The sequence below is a fragment of the Mustelus asterias genome, chromosome 9, assembly GCF_964213995.1.
Source record: "Mustelus asterias chromosome 9, sMusAst1.hap1.1, whole genome shotgun sequence".
NCBI classification, from domain to species: domain Eukaryota; kingdom Metazoa; phylum Chordata; class Chondrichthyes; order Carcharhiniformes; family Triakidae; genus Mustelus; species Mustelus asterias.
In genome coordinates, this window is record NC_135809.1 from 102,064,256 (window position 1) to 102,076,782 (window position 12,527).

The 12,527-nt window shown below is 41.4% G+C and overlaps 1 protein-coding gene across 8 annotated transcripts in view; it reads right to left on the bottom strand.

Moving 5' to 3' along the window:
- The window catches only part of znf143b (zinc finger protein 143b), a 94,662-nt gene that overhangs the window by 60,666 nt on the left and 21,469 nt on the right, over positions 1-12,527 (bottom strand). For 2 of the 8 annotated variants that reach the window (XM_078220700.1, XM_078220697.1), the window contains exon 2: positions 7,522-7,672. The exons of 5 other annotated variants lie outside the window; for them this stretch is intronic. In XM_078220700.1, the coding sequence (XP_078076826.1) occupies positions 7,522-7,531 (10 nt within the window). In that variant the 5' untranslated portion in view covers positions 7,532-7,672. Of the gene's footprint in view, positions 1-7,135; positions 7,267-7,521; positions 7,673-12,527 lie in introns of those variants that run through there. One more of the 8 variants, XM_078220698.1, reaches the window with a different exon arrangement.

Consider the following 12,527-nt stretch of genomic DNA (forward strand, 5'->3'; position numbering starts at 1 on the left):
TAATCCATTGTGTGTGCTGAGTTTATTGACATCTGTTGGGTGTCAGTGCAACAACCACAACTTGCATTTAACTTTAACATAGTAAAACTTCTCAAGGCTTTTCACAGATGTATGATCATATAAAGCTCAACACTACGCCACATAAGGGAATAATAGACAGCCAAAAGCTTGTTCAAAGAGGTGAGTTTTGAGGAACATCATGAAGGGGGATGAGGAAGGGGAGGCAAAGCAATTTAGGGAGGAAAATCCAAAGCTTAGGGCCCAGGCAACTGATGGCACAGCCACCCATAGTGGAGCAATTAAAATTGGACATGTGCAAGGTCCAGACATCTCAGTCATAGAATCATTTATGGCACAGAAGGAGACCAATCAGCCCATCAAGACCAAGGCTCAACATGAAGCAATCCAGTCAGTATTATTCCCTCGCTCTATCCTCATAGCCTTCAAGTTTATTTTCTTCAAATTTGCTCTTGAAATCCTTCATTGCCTCTGCTTCCACTTCCCTCATGGAAATGGGTTTTAGGTCATTATGATACACTGCCAAAAAAAAATTCTTTCTCACATTCCCCATGTCTTGCACCCCCTAGTCCTTGTACCATCAGCTAATGGGAACAGATTTTCCTTGTCTACCTTATCCGAACTTGCCATAATCTTATATATCTCGATCAAATTGCTCCTCAACTTCCTTTTCTCCAAGGAGAACAACCCAACTTCTCCAACCTAACCTTGCAGGTAAACCCCCCTAGCCCTGAAACAATTCTTTGAAATCTCCTCAGCACCTTCATATCCTTCCTAAAATGTGGTGACCAGAACTGGACGCAATATTCTACTTGTAGCCTAACCATAATTTTATAAGGTTCAGCATAACTTCCCAGCTTCTGTACTCAGCCTCTATTTATGAAGCCTGGGACCTCAAATGCTTTGCTAACCACTCTCTAAATATGTCCTCCTGCCTTCAAAGATCAATGCATATGCACCCCCAGGTTCCTCTGTTCCTGCACACTCTTTGGAACTGTGCATTTAAATCAATCTTGTCTCTTCCTAACCTTTCTGCAAAATGCAGCACCTTACACTTCTCTGCATTGAAATTCAACTACCACTTGTCTATCCATTCTGCTAACTTATGTCTTGTTTCACTCAATTATCATCCTCGCTGTTTGTCACTCTCCAAGTTTGGTATCATTGGCAAATTTTGAAACTCTGCTCAATATTCTAATATTCAAGTTACTTATATATTTCAAAGGTGTAGCAGTCCTAGCACTGAACTTTGAGGAACACCAATGTCTACCATCCTCCAGTCTGAAAAATAACCATTTACTATAACTCATTGTTTTCTGTCCATAAGCCAATTATTTGTAATCCAAGTTGACACTGACCCTCCTATTCCATGGGCCTCAATTTTGTGGTATTATGACAAGCACTTCATTAAAATCCACAGACAACATCCATTGTACTTCCTTTATCAACCTTCAAACGTTAATGATATTAATCAAGCACCTGCTTTCTTTTTATTTTAATCATATTCTCCATCTCCCTCATCATCCAAGCAGCTCTAGTTTTGGTCCATCTACATTTCACCCTTAATGAAATGTGCTTAACCTGTGCTTGAGGCATCATCATTATTCCATTGCAGTTTTTCTAGTCAGTCTTTAGATTCTTCTTAATGGCATTAAATTAGCCCCCTTTCAATTCTATTGTTCCTTACTCTTTTGCATTAATAGTCTAAACCTTACGATACAATGATCATTCTTACCCAAGTGTTCCCTCACAGGCGCTTGGTCTAATCTATCCCCCAGCACCAGATCCAGATATGCCCCCTTCCTGTTTGGACCAAGAACATACTGGGCAAGGAAATTCTCCTGAACACATTTCAGAAATTCCTCTCCCTTCTTGCCCATTACTCTAACAGTATCCCAATCAATACTTTGAGTAATTAAAGTCTCCCAGTATTACCATTCTTAAATCTTGCACATGTCAGTGATTTCCTTGTAGATTTGCTTCTCTATCTGCTTCCCACTATTTGGAAATCTATGGAATAACCTGTTTTGCTTCTCAACTCTAAACAAATGGATTCTGTTCTTTTCCCCTCAACAACATCCGCTCTTTCCAACACTACAATGTCTTCCCCAATCGTTACTGTCACCCTATCTCCCTTTCCCCTCCCCATCTTTTCTGAACACTTTTTAGCTTTGGATACTAAACACCCAGTTCTCACCATGTTGAAGCCATGTTTCCATTATTGCCACTGCATTATATTCCCACAGGTATTTCAGCTTGCAACTCACCAACCTTATTCAGCACATTCTGCATGTTTACATGCATCCATTGTAAACCTTTATTTGCATTTCATAGTCCTTCTTAGTTCATTCCAATCTAATATGGAAGGGCTTCCTTCTCTAGTACTGTCCACCATTTTCAGTTTGTGCACCTTCTTCACCTTTTCTATTTCTATATGTTGTTGCCAATTCACCCAATGAATTTAGTTTAAACCCACCCAACCACACTAGTCAATTTCCTCTTGTGGACAATGGCCCTGTTCCTGTTGAGATGAATTGGTGTCTCCTGCCCCAGGACTGATACCAATGCTCCTCCCTTCTCAACTTGTCTTAAGCCATGTATTGATCCTCCCTATCTCCCTATTTGTACTCTTACTGGTGTGTGGTACCTTAGAGTTCCTACTTTTTAAACTTCCTCCCTCGCTTCTGAAAATCTCAATGCCCTCAGTACTGACATGTATCACAACGTCTGGAAACTTTCTGCATCCTCTCCATGATGTCTTTCACCTGGCATCAGGGATGCAACACACCATCCTGGTCTCCCAATGATAATTATAGAAATGCCTGTATGCCCCCTGACTATGGCATCTCCATCATGATTGCATTTCAGAGGCTTGCAGAGCTGGGGAAGGTTATAGAGAAAGGGAAGGCTGAGATTATGGAGAAACTTAAAAACAAAGATGACAATTTTTAAATTGAGGCATTGTTCCACAAGGAACCAGTGAACATAGTGGGTGATTGGTGAACAAGACTTGTCAGGTGTATGTTAGAATACAGCATAATTTTGTATAAGCTCATGTTTATGTAGGTCGACAAATGGGAGGCTGACCAAGATAGCATATTAGTCTAAAGGTGACAAAAGCATGGATGAGCGTTTCAGTAACAAATGAGCTGAGCAGGTGGAGCGGTCTTCAGAAGTGTAAGTAGATGGCAGTATTAGTGATGGAGCAGATGTTTGGTTGAAAAAGCTCATCTCATGGTCAAATACAACACCAAGATTGCAAATGGTATGGTTAAGCCTCAAGTAGTTTGCGGTTAAGGAACTGAATTAATGGTGGGGACCAATGGTGATGGCCCAGATTTTGCCATCAAAGTATTGCTGAGGATAATGGTGCTCACTTTTTTTATGGATAAATAACACAGTAACTTCAGGCAAGTAGCAGCTACACATTTAAACTTCAATATCCAACGGTTGCTGTCTGAGCTGCACCACTCCACCATTATCTTTGCAAAAGAGGCATCTTGCTGACTAACTCACCACTGAAGTGCATTGAACGGTGTAAGGTGCTTTATTACTGCAGTAGGTACAAACTAAACTCACCACAGATAATTAAGTCTTGTTTATTCCCGCTTAGACAGTCTTTTAACAATGAGATAAGAATAAATTATTGTCAAACAATCTCCCCGGTACTGAAAATCTACTATCACAAATACGGAGTCTCATTTCTTCAGGTGTTAAATGTTGTTGGGAGAACTTAAAATGACAAACTCATGTTTTGATTCAGCTAGGAACCAGTAACCTTTTGTTTAAAGTAGACAAAGAACAAGAATCTGGGCTCTTAAAAAGAGAATAAAGCCACATGGTTTTTAAGCAAATGAAATAAACTTTACTATACAAAGTTAGAGAAGTAAAACAATTTATAACATTGATCTTATGCTCTGATATTCAGAATTAACTTGAGGTACATATGAATGAACAGGCAAACTGTGGTTGAACATACTACACTACACAATAAATGGTAGATGTGACCAAGACAGATCCTACAGATTTCTCAACAACACACCCAGATGTTAGTGTCCACATTAAGTTACACAATCCCGTTAAAACACTGTCACCCTAATGGGGGATTTCCAGTCTTCACATTTGAAGGTCTAATCTCTGAATTCCCTCCAAAGGCCACCCAACTCAAACGGTTTCAATGACTGCTCACCACCTGATGGCTTAATCTCCTCTGCTGAGACTATGTTCACTGGCTTCGTGAGGTTTCACTCAAGCACTAACTCACAGGCACAACCCCAGCTCTTCAGCCACGTCGAGCAGAACACCTTTGCACCATCGGCCTTCTGCTGTCTTTCCAGCTGAACAGGGCTTCTCCCAAACCCTCGCCACCTGGAGCACGCTGACAGTAGCAATTTTGCTGCCTCAAGCCTCTTTTTGCTTTTCTACCCACCCAGTGGTTTCCTTCCCCATTGGTTCCTACTGGTAGTCTTCTTTCCCAATGATCAATCTCTGGGTTCAGCCTCTCTTGGTTCTCTGGCTGAGTTCCCCCTCTCAGACCTGGGACTCTGCTTGTTATAGCTCTCAAAACTGGGTCCTGTTATCTTTTCATGCCACGCAGGAACACTACCCAATCCCTGCAGCTGTCCAAGGAATGGTGAAAACTGAGCACGCGCGATCTGTCACCTGCCGTGGTCCAAGTGTCTGCACTCATGGGTCTACCGGGAACTGGAGTCCCCAGTCTCCACCTGGAACAAGGTAAGTTCACATTTCATTAGATTTAAAAAGATCATTTTACATTCCATTTCTAACTACGTATTCTCTCTCTCAACCAATTTCTTTACCTTCCTTCATATTTCTCTTCCTGTGCCTGATTTGACGCTGAATTCACCCACTTTAATTTTCATGTTCATTTCAGTTATTTCACAATCCTTAAGTCTGATTGGTTGGACTGTTGCTGCTTGCCCTGTTTTCCTTGTGCAAAATTAGCAGTTCTCATACTTTCAGCACTTGTGATGGAAAAAATGCAAAACCTAAACAAATCTAGTTGATGGCAACGGGGACAAAGTAGAAAGTGTCGAGAGCTTCAAAGGTTTTTAGGTGTCCAGATCACCAACAACCTGTCCTGGTCCCCCATGCCGACACTATAGTTAAGAAAGCCCACTAATGCCTCTACTTTCTCAGAAGACCAAGGAAATTTGGCATGTCAGCTACAACTCTCACCAACTTTTACAGATGCACCATAGAAAGCATTCTTTCTGGTTGTATCACAGCTTGGTATGGCTCCTGCTCTGCCCAAGACCACAAGAAACTACAAAAGGTCGGCCCAATCCATCATGCAAACCAGCCTCCCATCCATTGATTCTGTCTACACTTTCCGCTGCCTTAGCAAAGCAGCCAGCATAATTAAGGACCCCACGCACCCTGGACATTCTCTCTTCCACCTTCTTCCGTCGGGAAAAAGATAGAAAAGTCTGAGGTCACGTACCAACCGACTCAAGAACAGCTTCTTCCCTGCTGCTATCAGACTTCTGAATAGACCTACCTTGCACTAAGTTGATCTTTCTCGACACCCTAGCTATGACAGTAAGACTACATTCTGCACTCTCTCATTTCCTTCTCTATGAACAGTATGCTTTGTCTGTATAGCGCACAAGAAACAATACTTTTCACTGTATGCTAATACATGTGACCATAATAACTCAAATCAAATGCTACAATGAAATATAGCTGAGCATGAACAGAAAATTTTCTAAATTACATGAGTTTGTAATCCAATAACATGATACAGTGGGCGGCACGGTAGCACAGTAGTTAGCACTGCTGCTTCACTGCTCCAGGGACCTGGGTTCGATTCCCGGCTCGGGTCACTGTCTGTGTGGAGTTTGCACATTCTCCTCGTGTCTGCGTGGGTTTCCTCCGGGTACTCCGGTTTCCTCCCACAGTCCAAAGATGTGCGGGTTAGGTTGATTGACCATGCTAAAATTGCCCCTTAGTATCCTGAGATGCGTAGTTAGAGGGATTAGCGGGTAAAATATGTAAGGATATGGGGATAGGGCCTGGGTGGGATTATGGTCGGTGCAGACTCGATGGGCCGAATGGCCTCTTTCTGCACTGTAGGGTTCTATGGTTCTATATACTTAATTAGGCAATTTGTATGAAGATATGGCACGGCTTGTTTCGGCATTATGTTAATTCGATTTTGATTTTTATACGTACTATAGTACAAATCAAGAGCATATGGTCTTCAAGGCAAAGGTTCATCTTGTTTGCCTGCTACAGGCCAGGTAGCTGCATAATAGAATAATTATGTTAACTAATTGTAACAATGAATCCCAATTAAGTAGTCTGCAATAGGCCCAGACATGGGCTTATCTATGGTGGAACACTTTGGGAACCATGGAGCCAAAGGTCACTCTTTTCCTCCCAAGCATGCCACATTTAAGGAATTCATGTTTCAAATTACTCAGCGTATCCCAAAATATTATTTTCTAAAAGAAACCCAATTTGCATTTGAAGGAATCAATATCATCTAATCCTACTGACTGCCTAGAAAACATATTCAACAAAGTTGCCATTAATTCACTGAAATTCTCCACAGGCTAGATTTGAATTTACCCCACTGAAGTGCAAACCACGTCCTCTGGTTGTACAATTCTTGGAAAAAGTGTAACAGCTTGCCATGATCGACATTATAGTTGCTTGAAAATAGACATGGCGAAGCTTTTCATCTTGCACACATTGGGTATTTCACAAGAATATCAGTATAAGGGGAAAATAACAACTTGCACTGCAAAGAGCAGAATGCTGATTATGACAAGTGTCCTTTGTCACAATATAAATTCTTGTTTTCCCCTTGCACTGGTATTCTTGAAGCGTTCTGATGGAGTGCAAGATGAAAAACTTTGACAGGTCTACATTTACAATCCTAAACAAAGAGCAATCATATCCCCAGTCAACCTCCTCTTTTCTCCAGAGGTCATGGTTAATTTATATAATTGGTCCAATCCCTGTGTAAGTTTGGCTGCTCTCTACTGCACAATATCAACAGTTGCAATATATTTTGTCATCTATAATGACCAAAACTGTACACAGTATTCTAAGAACAATTACACTAATTATTTACAAAGCGAAAGATTACCTCACCACTGCAGCTCAAAATTGTCTGTTTAATACATTCCAATTATCACTAAGATTGCACTCAATTGTTCAGAACTATATTCATATAACAGCAAAATTGTTCTTACATTTAGCACGCAGTGCCCTCTCTGAAAATACACAAAATAGTGCTAAATTTAAACAAAAATTCAGAAAATGGACATTCTGATACGTCTTAAGGTTTTCTTAAATATAGATATGGCATCAACAAGAGTGCTATTAATTTACAAACAACTCAGCAAATGGACAGAAAGATTTTTCAAAACACAGTAAGCTGAAAACGTACCCCTTTAATGGTAAACCTATTGCCTCTTCTAAATGTAGATTCATTTTACTCTAAGCAATAAACCAGAAAAAGGTCATAATTACCTGACTTCATTATTCACATTGACTCTTTAAAAAAGCTTGACATGTCATCCGGCAGACCGATTAAACATTGTACTTCTTACTTCAGCAGGTTAAGTGTTAATGTTACATCCCAAAAAACATCATCAAATCTGCTGTAGTTGGGAGTGCTTGACTGAAACATGAGAAAACAATAATGCAGATGGTCTTTCAAAAGCTATTCTGTTTGTGTATATGGCTGCACCTGAGTCACAAATTGTAATTGGTTCCTGCTCCAGGAACACCTGCGCTTTTTTTTTGACTGTTTTTATTTAGCTTAGAGCATTTTTAAAACTACAATAAAAATGTAATTATTGATCTTATAACTTCTACAGGCAGACATTATTATATTCACACCCCAACATATTCCAAAAAACAATTTTAAAATGTACTTCACTTTCTAAGAGGAACCACAGATTCATCTACCTAAAGTCTGCAAATTACACATTCCTCAGATACAAGAACCTGATTTTGGACATGGTATCATAGTAAATTGTGAGCCAAGTACTTCCTTACACAAGTGTCCGGTAACGACCATATCAAACAAGAAAGTCAAGTCAGCTCACCTAGATCTTCAATAGCACCACATCAATACTCAAGGGTCAACTTTGACCAGTGGCTTAACAGGATAAGACATAAATCAACACTGTGGCTACAATTCAAGGCAGAAAGTGCAGGATTTCTGGCAAATGGGTCATTTCCTGACCTCTAGCTTCTACAAGACAAGGGTCGAATGATAGTTGACAGTTCGATCCCCGAGTTTCAAAAAGAGTGCCCCAAAAATGCACGAGACTTGGTTTCTCGGTGGTGAGCAAATCAGCTCATTGGCTGCCGAACCACACTAAAAATGTGCAAGACTCAAAATTCTCAATGATGAGCAAATTAGCTCATTACCTACAGAATAGCAGGTGCCAAAACTTGGAATAAACTGGGTGAAGAAAAGCAAGGAGCCAGGAACCTCCTAGAGGGCGAAAACCTACCAGTTTCACCAGGAATAGGAAAGTGAAGTTCTTTTTATGAATGTCAAAGACAAGACCCATTGGTCTTATTTATCAACAGAGTGTAGCCTTGAGTAAAAGTAGTAATTTGGAACGGCATAACAAGACAATGCATGCAGAATTTCAAGAAAACTTTCCTTTCAACAGCACAGTTTGGACGAAGAAAGTTAGGGAGTTAAAGGGAATTTTGAAAGCTCAAAAGCCCCTCTTTTCAAAACCTGTGGCTAAAAGCAAGGCTACAGAGGCATCTTTTCAAATTAGTCATCTGCTGGCGAAACGCAAGAAATTATTCATCGATGGTGAAGTGATCAAGGAGTCCATGACGGCTGCTGCTGTCATCTTGTTCAAAGACTTTAAAAACAAAGATGAAATCATGACAGCCATCAACAGTGTGCCGTTTGGCGCTTTAACAGTAGCCAGAGGGGTGGAATTGTTGTTCGAGGATGTGTCTCAGAATGTACACCAAGACTTATCAGGCTGTGACTGTTTCTCACTGCAGTTTGATGAATCAGTAAACATGGCAGATACGGAAGGCCCAGTTGATTGCTTTCGTTCGCATGGCATTCAAAGACTCAACAACAACAAAGGAGGGCTTTCTCACTCAAAGATAGGACAAGAGGTGAGGATGTCTTCAACAAATTCAAAAGATATGTGACTGAGAAAAACATTCCGATCAAGAAACTAGTTTCAATCATAACTGATGGTGCACCATCGATGCAGGCTTTGTTGCACTTAGCAGAAATGATCCTGAATTCCCCTCCTTTCACAATTACAACTATTATCCACCAATAAGCATTAGCGAGCAAGGTTATTGACATTTCTCAGGTAATTAAAGTTGTTGTATTAGTATTCGCATTCCAACCATTATTCATGTAAATTGAGTCTGTGTCTTTATATGCCCTGTTTGTGAACAGAATTCCCACTCACCTGAAGAAGGGGCTTGGAGCTCCGAAAGCTTGTGTGGCTTTTGCTACCAAATAAACCTGTTGGACTTTAACCTGGTGTTGTTAAACTTCTTACTGTGTTTACCCCAGTCCAACGCCGGCATCTCCACATCACAGCTCAATTCGTGCCAGAGCTCTGTAACATCACTTGTTCAAATCGTTACTCAATAAGCTTGATGCCACCTCGGGTGAGCTAATCCTTTATGCAGATGTGAGGTGATTAAGTCGAGGAAAAGTCCTCCAGAAATGTTTTGATCTGCTCTCTGAAATTGTCACCTTCCTTAAATTAAGAAATTAATTGTACAGCCAGCTGTCAGATGCATGGTTGCAAGACTTGGCATTTCTTATGGACATAAGTGCAAAATTGAATGAGCTGAATCATGAACTCCAGGAAGGAACAGAAACTTGTCACACATGATCAGCGCAGTAAATGCACTCAAGTTGAAACTGGGCCTTTGGTCCTCCTCGTTAAAGAACAAAATTACAGAGCACTTCTCAAATCTGGAGAAAATCCAACAACAGGTCAAACAGAAAGGCTTCCATCCAAACAAATTCTGTGACCACCTAAACAATTTGGAAAATGAATTCAACAAATGAACTCAGGAGATAGGAAGGATGGAACAAATCTTTATGTTTGTCACAAATCCTTTTCTTCAAGTGGACATTGGAGAACTGACAGCAAAGTTTCAGCAGGTGTTTGAACAAAGCAGTGGACTTGGCCATGCAAAATGACAGAGTTGAAAGCTAGGTCAAGGGATAAAGACTTTTGGGGACTTGTAAACAGAGAGAAGCACCCTCTTCTCACATCCTGAGCGCTCACAGTGAAGGTCCACTTTGGTTCTACATACCTCTTGTGAGATGGCTTTTTCTCAGATGAAAATCATCAAGTCCTAATATCGCACACGTCTCACAGATGCCCATCTGGTGGACTGTATGAGACTGGCCATCTCAAAGTAGAACCCAGACTTCACCGCACTCAGATTGTGTGACACCACACTAAGAAAAGGGCGGCACAGCACCAGGGTCCCGGGTTCAAATCCCGACTTGGGTCACTGTCTGTGTGGTTTGCACATTCTGCCCCCCTTCTGCGTGGTTTCCCCCCACACTCCAAAGATGTGCAGGTTAGGTGGATTGGCTATGCTAAATTGCTCCTTAGTGTCAGGGGGACTAGCTAGGATAAATGTATAGGGTTATGGGGATAGGGCCTGGGTGGGCTTGTGGTCGGTGCAGACTTGATGGGCTGAATGGCCTCCTTCTGCACTGTAGGGTATCTATGATTCTATGATGAGTGTTATGCATGGGGTACATTTTTGGGGGTTTTAGTAAAGTTATTTTTTTGAGAGCAGACCCTGTACTGAATTTAGATTCTAAAAGTGACCTTATGCTTAAAAAGCATGGAGACCACTGCAATAGACAGACTAGGCGACCGCAACCTACAGGTCAGCTCTAACTTCTGCAGCCTTTCCACATCCAGTCATGAACAAAGGTGGACAATTAAACAAATGAATGAACGTAGTTCCACAAATATCCCCATCTTCAATGACAGAGGAGGCCAGCACGTCAGGGCCGAAGCATTTCCAACCATCTTCAGATCAACATGCCGAGTGGGTGATCCATTTCACTTGCCTCCCAAGTTCCCTGGCATCAGAGATGTCAATCTTCAGCCAATTATTCCATGTGGTATCAAGAAACAACTGACAGCACTGAATGCAACAAAGGCTATGGGACCTGGCAACAACAGTAAGAAGTTTAACAACACCAGGTTAAAGTCCAACAGGTTTATTTGGTAGCAAAAGCCACACAAGCTTTTGGAGCTCCAAGCCCCTTCTTCAGGTGAGTGGGAATTCTGTTCACAAACAGGGCAAATAAAGACACAGACTCAATTTACATGAATAATGGTTGGAATGCGAATACTTACAGCTAATCAAGTCTTTAAGAAACAAAACAATGTGAGTGGAGAGAGCATCAAGACAAGCTAAAAAGATGTGTATTGTCTCCAGACAAGACAGCCAGTGAAACTCGGCAGGTCCAGGCAACTGTGAGGGTTACAGATAGTGTGACATGAACACAATATCCCGGTTGAGGCCGTCCTCGTGTGTGCGGAACTTGGCTATCAGTTTCTGCTCGGAGCTCCGAAAGCTTGTGTGGCTTTTGCTACCAAATAAACGTGTTGGACTTTAACCTGGTGTTGTTAAACTTCTTACTGTGTTTACCCCAGTCCAACGCCGGCATCTCCACATCATGACCTGGCAACAACCCAGCAGTGCTCCAGAACTAAGATAAAAGCAAAATACTGCAAATGTTGGAATCTGAAACAAAAACAGAAAATGCAAGAAAATCTCTGCAGGTCTAACAGCTTCTGCAAAGAGAGAGAAGTCAGAGCTCTAGTGCTCCAGAACTAGCAGTGCCCTTAGCTAAGATATTCTGGTACAGATACAAAACTAGCATCTACCCAACAATGTGAAAATTGTTCAGGCATGCCCTGTCCTCAAAAGGGACAAAACCACTCTAGCCAATTAGCACCCCATCAGTCTACTCTTGATAAATAGCAAAGTGGTGGAAGGTATTATCAACAGTGCTATCAAGTGACACTAAAGAATACAGAACTTCGGAGCAGGAATTCAGCCCTTTCAGCCTGCTCTGCCATTTATTAAGATCATGGCTGGTCGTGGTCTCAACTTCACTTTCCTATCCATAACCCTTGATTCACTTACATATCAAAAGTTTGTCTAACTCTGCCTAAAACAAATTCAATGACCCAGCCTCCACTGCTTTCTGGAATAGAGAATCTTACATACCAATGACCCTCAGAATAAACATCTCCTTATCTCCATCTAAAAAGAAAGATCTCTATTCTTAAACTGTATTCCCTTACACAGTAGTAACCTGCTCACCGACACTCAGTTTGGGTTCCGCAAGGACCACTCGGCTCCTAACCTCATTACAGCTTTGGACTAAAGAACTGAACTCCAGAGGTGAGGAGAGTGACTGCCTTTGACATCAAGGCAGCATTTGACCAAGTGTAACAGCGAGGAGCTCCCACAAAATG